The sequence below is a fragment of the Colius striatus genome, chromosome 18, assembly GCF_028858725.1.
Source record: "Colius striatus isolate bColStr4 chromosome 18, bColStr4.1.hap1, whole genome shotgun sequence".
NCBI lineage: Eukaryota > Metazoa > Chordata > Aves > Coliiformes > Coliidae > Colius > Colius striatus.
The window spans coordinates 3,110,495-3,124,135 of record NC_084776.1 but is presented as its reverse complement, the minus strand read 5'-3'; the positions used below and the strand labels follow the sequence as shown (position 1 = coordinate 3,124,135).

The window sequence follows — 13,641 nt, the reverse complement described above, 5'->3', positions numbered from 1 at the left end:
ACAGAAAAACAAGGAGGACGGCTATGCCACCAATTTATGTTTTATTGAAACTGTCAGAACAGAGGAAGCTCTCCAGCAGTATTTTCTCAGTGGAGAACAACACGGTGTACACTTGACAAAATAACTTGCTCAGCTGATCTTGCTTGGTTACTGTTTTCAACTGAGCCAAATCCATGCAATTTATAGCATTCGTTACTTTGCTGGAGAACATTTGTATCACATTGCATTCTGTTCCTCTCAATCTGGAAGAACCACGTTTCAACGTGCGTTGCATGGTAAGTACAGAAATTCCCACTGCCTGAAATAAGAGTGGATGTGGATTGAAAAGCAGCAGCTATTCATATTTGCTCATATTGTGAAAAAACAAACGTTCCAACCCCTGTTCTTCATTGAAAAAAACCAGATACTTCGTTTGACTCTTCATTAGGGAACAACACTTCAGAACATTTCAAGCTCCAATGAAATATTCTCTTACAACAGCAACTTGAGAGACCTGAAATGGGAAGATGTTGGTAGACTGGGTTGGTTGTAGACATTGCCCAGCACCCCCCAGGCCATCTGAAGGAGGAAGGGGCCCATCCAGGCTCGGAGCAGTTTCCTGGGAGTAGAGCTATGCTCACTTAGAGTTTAGGAGTGCTGAGAAGCAAAGGGGAAGTCACTGCAATTAGGAAAAACACAAACAAGCAGTGATTAATCATTACTTTGACATCATTTGGGTTGTTCTTTGGGTTTTGGGTGGGGTTTTTTTGTTAATTGGGTTCTTTTAATTGGGATGACAACTTAATAATTTGTCCTTTATTTGCCCTTTTCACAGTGCTTTCAGAACATTACTTCAGCAGTCCTCACACCATCTGAACGAAGTTGACCTGTGCATTATTGTTATTATTACTATCTCAGTTAGAAGGATGAGATCTTAGTCTAAGATTAAATAATTTGCTTAAGGCTGAAGGAGTTCTTTTTACCTTTTCAGTCCTCTAACCTGTCTTCAGATTTATTACAGCAGGTCTTTCACATCTTCTTTCAGAGATGTGTTTGCAGAAAAGATGCACGACCTTTCTCTTTGAAACGGTGTTACAACATACCATTGTTTAAATAATGCAGGAAAGGATTGGAGAGAGACAGGGAATTACATTTCTCATCTTACTCCCCCTGAAACATGGAGAGACATTGCTAATAATTAGATGAGCCTAATTATGCCTTTTGGTCACTATCCTGGTATTTCCTGGCACACGTGGAATTGTTATCCTTCACAAACACCATCAACAGGCAGAAATTAAGATGCTAAAAAAACCCCACACCTTAGTGAACTGCCTTTTGATTCTTATCTCACATAAACAATATGTTAACTTCATGCCCTTCAAGACAAGATTTATTTTTTGAAAGGAACAACTCTTCTGTGGGCCCTTCATTTGCTTTGGCAAATGAAGTCTACTTCAGAGTTTCTTTTGCTTTTCTCTTATGCTCCTCTGGTTCAAATAAAGTAATTTACAGCTGGGAGATCTGGAGAAGATTGTGTTTGTTTGGGAGTTTTTAATTTATTTTTTTCTAATGATTTTGCACCAGGGCCAGTGTGTTCTGGGTGATAAACTCAGCATCACAGACAGCTCGGAATTACGGAGGGGAGGGCTGGCTATTGGGAACCTGAATAAGATATGGCACGGTTGTGGCTGTGTAGCAAAGCATACAGTCTGAATATCCTCTGCTTTGCAGGCTGTTCTTAGCTCATAGGCTAAAATGCATCTAGGCATCTGGAAGATGCTGTAATTCTGGGTATACTTGAGTTGCTTCTTTCAGAAAGGAAGGAAAGTGACTGCAGTGCAGCTAGGTGCCAATGGGACGTGTTCCTGGTCAGTCCTGTGTTCTCATCTGCTTCTAACCCAGCCTCACAAACATCCCTCTGAAGCTTTTGGGAAAAATCAAGCAGCTGCCAAACAGAATTGTGCCATTTGAAGACTGCTTGAAGTAGTAAAAGTGAAACTCAAGATACTGAAAAGCATTGGGACAGGCTCAACCACTTGGTTTAGAAAGCTCAGTTTTGGATATTTCTCTTCTTGGCATCAAAACCAACTTTTGTCCCTTTTGAGGATGGTCAATGCCCATCTATGACAAGATCTCATTGTAGTCTGTGACATTATAACTTCCCTGCTTTTGGCATCACTTCGTATAACTGAGTGAATATTTGTCTCTTCTTTTTTGTCTCTAATTTATCGTGTGCCTAAGCAGCCATGAGCTATGGGTGTCAACTTCAGCTTTCAGTTGTTTCCACTGACACCAGAGATGATTGATGGTAAAACTTTAAACCTCATATGTTAGCCACCAACCTGAATAAACAAAGACCAGTGTGGCAGCTTAATATTAAAAGCTATAAAAACCTTCCTGGGGGTTCGTGGATTAAATCAACTCACCAAAATGAATTTTCAAAAAAACCAGCTTTCTCAGGACTGAAGAAAAATGAACACAACAGTGAATGAAATAGAGCTATCCCCATCCAGCAGACTAAAGCCCTCCTGAGGACTGAAGAATTGCAATTTTAAACATCTCTCAAGAGTGCAAGAGGAGACACAGTATTTGTGGATCCTAGGGAGGCAGCTTGAGGCTATAAAAGAACAAAAAAGCCTTTAAGGCACCAAAAAAACCACCCCCCAACCCTGCAGACGTAGCTTTCATTGGTCAAAAATAAGTGTTAAGAAATAAAAACCTTCCTCCATTAAAATTAGTCTCGATTAGCCCACTATATGTTGTTTTTCAGTTATAAGAAGTGATTTAGATTTATGCCATGCACTATTTTAATCTCTTGGGTCAATAAACCTTGATAGTAACTTCAGCCAAAAATATCAGCACGTTGTTTATCATAATATGACAGGAAACAGCTGGGATCTTATTTTCATCTCACTGTGATGCAATTATTAGTGAGCTCAGTTGAAAGTAACATATTTTGTCTTAGCAAACAAAGAAATTGAAGTTGTGTCGCAAAGAACAAAACTACCCCAAAAAAATGTGTGTCTTCTCTCTGAAATAAGAGTAAGAATTCAGCTCCAAGCTATACTTCATCTACCAGGGCTTGTTTCTCATTTTCTGTCTCCTTTTTCAGCTGACCCAGTAATACACATTCATACTTTAAAGCACACTATGTGTTTCTTCTCAGCTTTCCAAGAAACACCTTTGTCCAAAGGGACCTATCCCCTTGCAGCTTTGCAGACTTAATAGCAAACATTAAGAGCATTGTGAAAACGTGTGTTTAGAGGACACTTGCAGATTAAACTATTCAAACCAGTGACCTGGCTGAAAGGAGGCTGTTGCACAATTAGAACGTTGTTATTTCACTCTATTAAAATTGCATCTACTTAAATTTTCTTGACTTTCCTCTAGGAAAAATTGTAAGAAGGAGTTCTTGCTGCATGCCTGGTATCTGAGGAAGCTGGTGTGAGTCCTGGCTGCTCTGTAGGCATGGCTGGATCACGGTGTAGTGGGTCATATCAGAGTCCAGGCTCAGCTCCTGACATCTGCATTGCGTGTAAACGCAGAGCTTGAGTGTGAGTCAGGCCCCTGCAATGGAGTTTCTGTGCTGCTTGGATCACCCCAACATATTGGCAAGGTGATCATCCAGATCCTCTTATCACAGAAAATATCCTTAGTATTCAAAATGTAGGAAATAAAAGCTTTTTCTTTTTCTGTTTTAGCTGCCCATTTCTCCTCCCTTCTCACCAAGAACAAACGTAACAGGCTGAATTAACTGAAATACAAGTTTCTGCTCTATCAAGGTCCCCGCCCAAACGAGCTGTTGGCTCAGAAAATATTTATCCTGGCAAGGCACCTATGCATGGCTTTGTAAGCCCTCATAGAAATAGCAGCATGAATTTATCGAAGCAACTAACTTTCAGAAACATACATTTTGATCACTGGCTTATGTACAAACAGAGTTCAAACAAGGTTTCCTGTCTCACCATTTTTTTCCCCTTGAGCTTTGCACGGTGGCACCCCTTGCAGTTCCCAAGGAAAGCCTTTAATTGCCTGTTTGCATAGAGATCTGGAGATTTCTCCCTGTGTCGCAGTGACTCATAGGCGGAATTTTCCTCAAGTTTCATCAGATTGCTTTATTCCTTTTGTATTGATAATTGTGTGATGCATAATGCAAATTTTGGCACGACAGTGGGGTTGTTTTTCTTTCCTGTGAGGTGGTAACTGGCACATCTTGCAGTGAACTTTGTGTTTGGTTCTCACGTGTAGGAGCGCGTGCACGCTCCTCCCGAGCTGGAAGTTGGAACCTGTGGCTTCTTCAGATGTAAGGCTGAGGTTTTGGTTCGTGGTTGCAATGGTAGATTTAAGCAATTTGGTAACCAAAACAAAAATTAGCACAAAATGGTGTTGGTGGGTAAATCATTGGGGGGGGGAAAGAGATTCAATTTGAAAGTTCCAAGATATTTTATAAGTTAATCTGATATCCAATCCCTTTTATCCTTTATTTACATATTCAGCTGCTAATCCAGACAAACACCTAAGTACTTGCTTAATTTGAATTAAGCAGTTAATCCTATTGGGAGCTAAGTACAGATGTGAGGCCCTGATTCAGCCCAGTGTGCGAGCAGTGCTGTGGACAGAGCTGAACCAGACTCCCCACACTCTTCCTAGGTTAAGGTTTGGCAAATACATCTGCACTGAAGGAATCTGCTTTCCTATAACTGCTTTGTAACTGTCCTGTTTACTCAGCATCTGTTGGATAAGTTTATGGACTAAAATGTCCTCCTTTAGGTGCCATCATGTTGGTGTGAGCATGTGATCTTGTAACATGTCTAAGGTGCTCACACATATTTCTTAGAAGTAGCCTTAATGAAGCTGAGGAAGACACGAAGTACAGTGAGGAATAGTTGCACGGTGAATAAAATAAAAAGTCCTTAAAAGCACCTGGAAGTTGAGAATTTTTGTTAAAAAGTCTTAGACAACAATAAACCCCCTTGTCTAAGGGAGTGAGGGGCAAATATCACTCTACTGACCTGGTTCAGACCCCACCAAAGGCAAAAAGAAAACTCTGTCAGTTTGCAAAGTGTATGTCTGTCTGAGTGCTCTATTGAGATGGACGTAGGAGTGATTATTGCTTCTTCAGACTGTCTCAACAAATGCCTTACTGCTTCCTTTTCATTATTCTCTTCCTCTTCTCCATACATTCTTTACTCTTATGTTTTCTTTTTCCTTTCTTCCTCTTTTTTACCTCTTTTGCTCTTTGCAGGTCTTTACTGATCTTTCTTCCCTCCTTACTTTTTTCTTTGACATCACAATTCTTCATTTACTTGGGCTCCAATTTGAGCAAAAGAAGCAAAAAAGTTACCTTCCAGCTTCCAAGAGTAGCCATCTATATATAAATTGCTTTTTGTTCTGTTACAGATGACCCAAATACGACAAGAATACGAGACCACGCTCAAAGGTCTGATGCCAGCATCTCTGAGACAGGAACTTGAAGACACCATTATATCTTTAAAATCTCAGGTAATTCTTTTTATTCAGCTCCAGCTTTTTGGACTGCATAAAAACCACATTTTCTAGACAAGAAATTATGACTACCATATTGTATCATTTGATCTCAGATTTTGCTTCAGTTAGTGGTTAAAAGGAGAAATTATGCTAAATTCAGTATTAGGTGGATTTTTTCAACCTTTCAGATGTAGCACACAGTTATTTCTTATCTTCCTTACCCTGTTTCTCCTAAAGGAATCATTTAAAGGTTGCATGTAAAGGGTGCAGGAGAGAATTAGAAAGAACTTTGTTTTCTTTCCAGCCTATATAGTGAAGCAAAGGAAATATTTCTTTCCCTATACAAAGAGGTTGTAATAGACTTTTGTAAGGCTTAGTCCTTAATATTGCAAAACAGTAGCTCATCTAGAATGCAGAATCCACTCTATTTATATTAAATAGGCTATTAAATTGGCTAATAGAAATATCAAAATGGCATTGTAAATATGGAGCTACTAATTAGTTGGGTGTGTTTCTTGTACGTGGTACCCACAAAAGTCATTTGATGCTTTCCTACTCAGTATATGAGTTGATGGAAGAAAACAAAATGTCATCACTGCCTGAACTCACACGAGGAAGGATAAATAACTGCAAAGAGAGGTGATCACAGATGTGGAATAGTGAAAGAAAACACTGTCAGTGCTCACATACAACCCAGCGCAGGACTGTGCATTTAAACGTGTTGGGAAGGACTGGGTACTGTTCTGGGCTGAAGGGAAGTAAGGACAGAAAGATGGAGCAGTACTGGTGACTCAGAGCTGCCCATGAGCTCTGGGAAGAGCGAAAGCCCTGAGGACATGGCATACAAGTTTAGGCTTGATACCAGCACACACCTTATACCAATTTTCTGGATCCTTTTCCAAGCAATTATAGATCTACAAACTCTCCATTTCTCTTTCTTATGCAATGTCTCTCTGTGGAGATGCTTGGTAATTTAATCTATTTGAGGTTTTTCCCAAATGCATAGGGGTTATTCTGTAGCATTTTTTGCTCTGCATGAGACGTTTTCCCTGGGCACCTTTAGTAAAAGTAGGAAATTTTCGTAGGGGAAACCGTCATATTCCTGTGTGCTAGTGGTAACAACACTGTGTAAACACTTTCCTTATGTATCAAGGGATCCCTAATGGAATTGATGCTCTTTCTCATTTAAATAATTGTAGGAAACAAAGAGTTAAGGGTCTACTGGGGAAATCTATTTCCAGTTGATAGTAAAAAGCTATTTTTAAAGTGTGGTTGGCTATCAGCAGTGTCTGGTAGCGTTACTCTGGAGCTAATACAGGAACACCACACCTTTTAATGAGTTAAGGAAAAAAAACACAAGTAGAATCTGATATTCACCTGCAGGGCTTCTGTGAGCAGCAGCAGCATTTCAAAAGAGTAAAAGTAACTACACACATTAAAACCTGTGTGCTATCCCAGAAATACATAGCTGCTGGCTGTGTTTGCAGCGGTACGCTGTCGTCGCAGCCCGCTCGGGAAGGAGGGCTCTCTCTGAAGCACAGGTGTCCTGGTCTTTGAAAATTGTTGAAATTCCTGTTTGAAAACATCAGACAAGAAGGGCAGTGAAATCTCTGCACCTGTCAGGATTATTTATTGTTGGAGGAAGATGAAGAGGATAGGCTGGGTAAAAGCACTGAGCGGTGATAAAAATAAACAACAACAACAACAAAGAAAGTACTTGAGGCTTGGGCAAAGTTTTGTTGTAAAGAAAGCTGCCCCATTGTCTGTTCTTGGTGAGCCATCTGAAAGGGGCTGCAGTGTATTAATAAACATCAATTTTCATACACTTGAAGAGCAGGCAAGTACCTTCCTCATAAGGGCGAAAGGGCAGGGATGAGAGCACAGGCGTCATATGTGAGCTGAGAGTAAGGCTGCTGCTCTCAAACCCTCCCATAACCCATATGGTACCACCAGCTGAGTTTAAAAACTGGTTTGACTCTACTCCTAAAGGAGTAGATAGTGTGCAGCTGGAGCAGGGCCAGGAAGGCCATGCTGGCAATCTTCTATCAGGTATTAATTCCAGCATGCAGCCGAAACGTTACTGCCTTTTATTTGGGCAAGACAGAGCAGAAAAACACCTTTTATAAAAGGGGTTCAAATGAATTCATTAGAATTTCGGACACCATTCTCATGTGGGATATATTTTACAGGTGAATATTCTGCAGAAGACAGTCTGTGTCCTCCAGGAAGAGCTGAACGCCAGCCACGCCAGAAGGTACGCCACTATCTTTGATCAATTTGTACCATTTCACACCTGTGGATCCCACTTATTGAAGTTTTACAGCTTAATTAAAACACTCAAATCTGGTTGCAGTTTTAAAAGATCCTTATTTTCAGTAAACAAGCATCTGAGAACTTTCCCAGTGCTTAGTCAGTACTATTAGAGCAAGATTAGAGAACTCGCAGGTGCGTTACAAGTCTGGGCTTTGCCTCCACGTTCGTGATGAGACAGTGGCTCAGCACACAGCTGCAGCTCTGCACTGATGCCACCTCCTTTTAAGATACAAAACAATGATGCAACTCGTAATATTACAGATCCCATCTTCAAAGCACCGGATCTTCATCAGCCTGGGCTCTTTTTTTTTCAGACGTTTACACCCTCCAATATAAATTATGGCAAGTGCTGCAGCAATAAAAAGCCTTGCTGTGCCTTTAGAGTAAGTGATTCACGTGGAGAGGTGAGTAAAAGGAAACTTCCTAGGAAAGCCACCCCATCTTTTTGGTTTTCTGTTTGTAGACCTTGGTGATGGTTTCATATCTCACAGGAGGGTTTCTGCCAACAAGAGTGTGTGCTTGTAAAAATGGTGTCAAAAACTTGTGAGGTGTTTAAACGTTTGTAAGTTGTGGCAGTGTGAAAGTTGTCTGCAAGTATTAACCCTAAACTATTTGTTAATGAGGATGAGCTAAAGCTAATTGGAAACTGAAAATGTTTAGATTCTTGGTAATAGGTCCAGCAGAGGTAACTTTGTTAGATTAATGCAAAGCTGTGATGCAGTCTCCAGACTCCAACAGCAGCAGTAGCGTTACCAAGGGCTGCATTTTGTCTCAAGCTTTTTCTCAGCTGTTTAAAAAGATGATTAATCACCTACCATTAGGTCAAGCCAGGCCACAGAGAACCAAAAGGCTGGGGGTGGAAGGAGCTCCAGCCATGTCCTGGTGAGGAGGGAGGGCAAGGACAGAGCCAGTGTGGCACGGAGCTGCTCCTCTCCTGCGGGGTTACCACAGCGTTGGCTCATAGACTTGGAGAAATTTGTGTGCTACTTGTGTTCAGGGAAATCATCTTCCTGCCCAAATCTTGGGCTTTTTTTCCAAGACTACATTCATGCTGAATTTTGTGTCAGCATTTACCTGATCCTCACTCACTGAAATGCTGCTTTTTGCTGCTTTGGCACACTCCCCTGCGTGCTCCTCATCACCCAGCCCAGGCCTGCTGCCCACCAGACCCAGCCCTGGCTTCAGCCACTAATGTTCTCAGGGTGAGAATCAGAAGCTATAACTCATGAGAATCTCTTCCTTTTCAGGTAGCTGCTGGAGCTGTGGGATTTCTTCGATTGCCAAATGGACTGCTTTGAATAGGTTTGAAGATTTGGCTCTTGTCAATTGAAATGCAGAGATCAGTGGCTGTTTTATTAGCACATAAATTGTGTGAAGTTCAGGAAAACACATCCATTGCTCGTGCCAGCATGTTTTTAGTTGTACCTTCCTTCCATTATCATTTATCATGATCTCATTTCAGACTTATGCTTTCAATACACTGTGTGTTTGACTCCATGCTGAGCTTGCTTACTGAGCCAGTAGAGCTTCCTCTACTAATATTTTTGTTATCACTTCCACCATTCTTTTCACTTTTATACATGAAGAAAATCCCCTTTTCTGTTATTATTGTGCAAGATATTTTAACATGTTTTGACATTGTTTTGTGTCCATGTGTTTACATAATATTAAAATACTATTATTTTGGACTATTTTGTTTTGCCATTATTGTCCTGTTTGGGCATCTCACTCACATTAGTATCCAAAGTGCACATGAGAGTTTTGTATGGCTTTGTTAACTGGGGAAATGTTTTCATGCTGTGTTTGAAGGAAAAATCTTGGGATGAGAATGAAAACAGCGTGATGACACATGCAGCCACCGCTGCCAGTTGTATCTGTTGTTGGGGTTGTGTATTCTGGTCAGGGGAAGGTCCTTTGTCATTTACTGATAACACAGTCTTGGATGTTACTGAAAGAGTTGTGAGAGATGTCGCCTTGGCTCTGCACAGGCACGTGCAGGCTCTCTTGGATCATCCTGGTAAATCTGAGCAGCTTCCCAAGGGTTTGCAGGGATGAGGTTTGAGCAGCAGTGGAAAGCTGAAGGACCTGGACAGGGATTCATCCTTGTAGCAGACTGTGCCTCCCAGGCAGAGGAAGGTTTCCTTATCTCTTGGTACATTTGTAATCTGTAGATTTAGATCTGCTGAATACAAGAATAGCTTTTATTTTTCCTAGACACCATCCTACCAGCAGCATTCATATGAAGGCACAGTTAATGGTCTGAGTGCTTGAGACAGGGACACGAGCTCCTGTCTTGCAAGTCCAGCTGTGGCACTACACGAGCTCCTGTCTTGCAAGTCCAGCTGTGGCACTACCAACAGCAGTGAGACCCTCTGTGTCACTGCTGACAGGGATGGCCACTTCTCCTCCCTTGCCCCAGTGGCAACAGCACTCAACAGGCCACAATCTAGCCAGAATTTGGAGAGACTTGACTGCTTGAGTGCCCAGGGCTGGACAAGGCTGTCCTGCCGAGTCCCAGCTCACCAGCTGCACTCTTATCTCCACCTGGCATGGAGATCAATGAGGAGAGGCTTTGGCAGCCTGGGCTCCAGCCACCCCCACCTCCTGGCAGCACTGGCAGGGAGCTCCTTGCCAAACACAAGCTCCAACTTTGTTGGGTGCTTTGCTGATTGTCAGTCTGGTCTGGGCCTGGGCAGGTTTTCCACCTTCCTTGAATCAACAAGTGATTCTTCTAATTACAGATAAGGGTTGTCATGGCTCTGATAAGCGAGGAGGAGCCCTTTGTGGCAGGTGCCACAAAGCCTTACCTGGGGCAACAGTGAGTTTTAGGAGGAGGAGTTTGTTAGGATGCATTTAGTTAATTGTGGGTAGTAAAATGAAATGTATTTCCTGAGAGAGGTGCATGGCAGCGATGGCTGGGCTCTCCAGGAGAAGCACCAAGCGCTGACACAGCTGCAGGCTGGGATTCACCTGTTGGACATTGCCCTGGCACAGTGAGATCTCACTTCCCATGTGTGGAGGAAACAAGGCATTTTTGATTCTGCCTGCATGATATCTGGGTGTTATATTGCTTTTGAAAGCATTAAGGAGGGTACATCCCTAAAGAAACACATGGACCCTGTTCTAGGTTGTTGAATTCAGACCTGAATTTCCTTATTTTCTATGGAATTGGGTTGGTGAGGTCATTGATGATCAAAAAGTGGCTTGAGAAAAGATCTTGGTCAATCAGGGAGTTTTGAAACTCTGGGAAACTCTCTCTAACATCAAATACACCGTGAGGACCATGTTGAAGGTGCTTATAAACCTGACAAGAAATCAAATTCAAGGTTGGCTGGAGTGCTTTTGTAGTTGTTTGTTAATGTTTCTTTGATCATTTTTGTAACAAGTTAGAGCCACAGTCCAAACTGCAGGATTAGAGATGTTTTTATCCATATTACTTGCTCTCTACCTCTCTTTCCACCTGCTAGGTAAGGAATTGCCAGCTGCCAATAGTTGGCTTCATTGTCCATAAACAAGCCCTGGTGAAACCAGCTGGAGTGTGGTCACAGCTTTATTTATGCTCCATTCATTTTACTGATGTTGCTCTGTGAGAGAAGAGTGCTTCACTCTGTATAAAACCCTTCAAGACAAAAGGCATCATAACATATTTCACCAGTGTCAAAGGAGGTGACCCTTATCAAGGTGACACTGTATTTCAGTGCCACTCTCAGTTCTTGTGTTACACGTAACAAATACGTTCATTTCTGCTGCACTTGGAAGAAAAGGGATACAACCTCCCTCCTTCTTCCAGTCCTCTGCTTTCTTCTGCAACAGTGCTTTAATTGTACTGGTGACAGCAGATACTCTTGTTACTTGCCCAAATCTCTACCCACTGTGGTTTCAAACTGAGAAATGATTTTTCTGCAGATTGACTGTGGTTAGAACAAAATATTTGCAATCCCTAGAATATCTCACAGAGTTCTACTGAATTTTCTGCAAAGCACGAACAGCTTTGATTTTAACAAGCAGCCTCGATAGACAGTGGCTATGGGATCCCATTCATTTTGTTTTAATTATCTTAGTGCACTGCAAGTCCTCCCCAAATCACAAGATGTACCAGAGGCACCACACACTGCTGAATGATACTCGGTCTCGTTCTGAGGGTACAAAGGAAAAGTAAGACGTCAGATATGGTATGAAAAAGTTCCAGAACACAAGGTCATTTTAATTCAGACTTCTTTTTTTTTCCAAGGAACTATTCTAAGCTTTGATATTTTGTTCAGAAAGGTCATTTCTTTTAAGCCTTTGTCATTAAAGAAGACTTGTTCTTTAAAGTGCACTATCAAAGAGTGCAGAAATTGCAAGTTACTGAAGCTAAAATGCATGATCAGTTTTTAAGTCTGCCAACTAAAGCCCACTTAAAATTAGATATGCTCTGGTACTGGTGGCCACTTTGATAAAGCCAGTGGAAGATGTGCAGTTGGTCAATTCAAACCAAAAAAGAGAAGATAATTAAATAAAACTTTTCCTCCCTAAATTAGAAATCATCTTTTGTGAGAAAAAAGCATTGAAAGAACTGAATCAGGACCCAATCCTGCAAAAAGATGTGGTGAGAGCGGGTGTGCTGTGCCTGCTGTAACAGAGCTGAGCAGCTCTCTCATGTTATCTGACATCTGTGATAATGTAAATAAGTCAAGCCCCTGGACAAAATATGATTTATTTACCTTTTGCTACCACAACTTGATCTCTCCTTCGCTGACAAAGATGGTGACAAGAAAGAGGGAAGACCTTGTGTCGTGTCCTTGCTTTGCAGTCCCAGATCCTCGCCCTGCTGATGTAGCTTTTATCCCATCAACGTGGCCTTTGGCTGCTGGCTGTTAAATGCTTTGCTTGCTTGAAGGCTTCCTTGGGACAAGAGACATTTTCTTTCCTGAGGGTTCTCCAAATGCTGTCGCTAGCAACAGGAAACTTGAGTTTTCTTTTTAACCCAGATATGTCTGATATTTTCAGAGAAGCCTTGGGAAGCTGGTCACACAGCTTCCCTTCACACAGGGAGGATTTAGAGTGGGACCTCCTTTGAGCATCTCTCTATAGCAATTCTGTCTGCAGAGTGGGTCCTAACAGCCTGTTTTGTTTCACATTTTCCATAAACATGTAGCTTAGTGGAAACAGAGATTTAGTTGTCAATCTGTACCACTCAGGAGGTAACAGCTACCCGTAACACGCGATGCTGATGCAGTTGGTGACCAGCTGGTTTCCTTCCTGCTGAACCCCACCGTTAGTTGTGGCACAGTCTGAGATGTTTAACTCGACGCTGGAGATGTGGCTGGTCAATCCAGGGAGTTTAGTTTGTCTGTGGTGGCTTGTGGATTCAGTGTTGATGACTCTTCTTCCAGGGCAAGCTTTTTTAGAAAGGAATTGCTCAGAAGTGGCACTTTCTCTTTAAATTCAGAGCCCACCTAAATTTCAGCAAGTTTTCTTATGGTCAGGGTCTCATTCTGCATCTAAGGGTGGTGGAAAACCAGACCAAAGAAGGCTAATGGCTCCATATGGATTTCATGAACAGCCAGAGCCTGGATGTTTGTAAGGCTGTGTTTAATTGTGCTCAGGAATGATGTTACATCTTCTGAGACTTATCGACACTTGCTTGTCATCTTTTTGTTTGTTCATTGTTGTTGGATGAGGTCAGTGGCTGACTAATTTCAGTATAGATTTGAATCTATAATGAGAGCTCAGAATGAAAACACTGATTTTAATCAACTCTTCCTGCCCTCTCCCTCATCTTCCCTGGGCTGTACTGGATGAAGTGTTGCTCATCCCTGGTTCCCCCTGGAGGAGAGCACAGCGGGGCAGTGAAGGGATGGGGAATTGGCACTGGGAGAC

The 13,641-nt window shown here is 41.9% G+C and overlaps 1 protein-coding gene across 2 annotated transcripts in view; it reads left to right on the top strand.

Moving 5' to 3' along the window:
* The window catches only part of CEP112 (centrosomal protein 112), a 157,148-nt gene extending 147,761 nt beyond the window's left edge, over positions 1 to 9,387 (top strand). For both annotated transcript variants that reach the window (XM_062010711.1, XM_062010710.1), the window contains 3 exons: positions 5,380 to 5,481; positions 7,656 to 7,720; positions 9,027 to 9,387. In XM_062010711.1, the coding sequence (XP_061866695.1) occupies positions 5,380 to 5,481; positions 7,656 to 7,720; positions 9,027 to 9,030 (171 nt within the window). In that variant the 3' untranslated portion in view covers positions 9,031 to 9,387. The remainder of the gene's footprint in view (positions 1 to 5,379; positions 5,482 to 7,655; positions 7,721 to 9,026) is intronic.
* Positions 9,388 to 13,641: the final 4,254 nt, after the last annotated feature.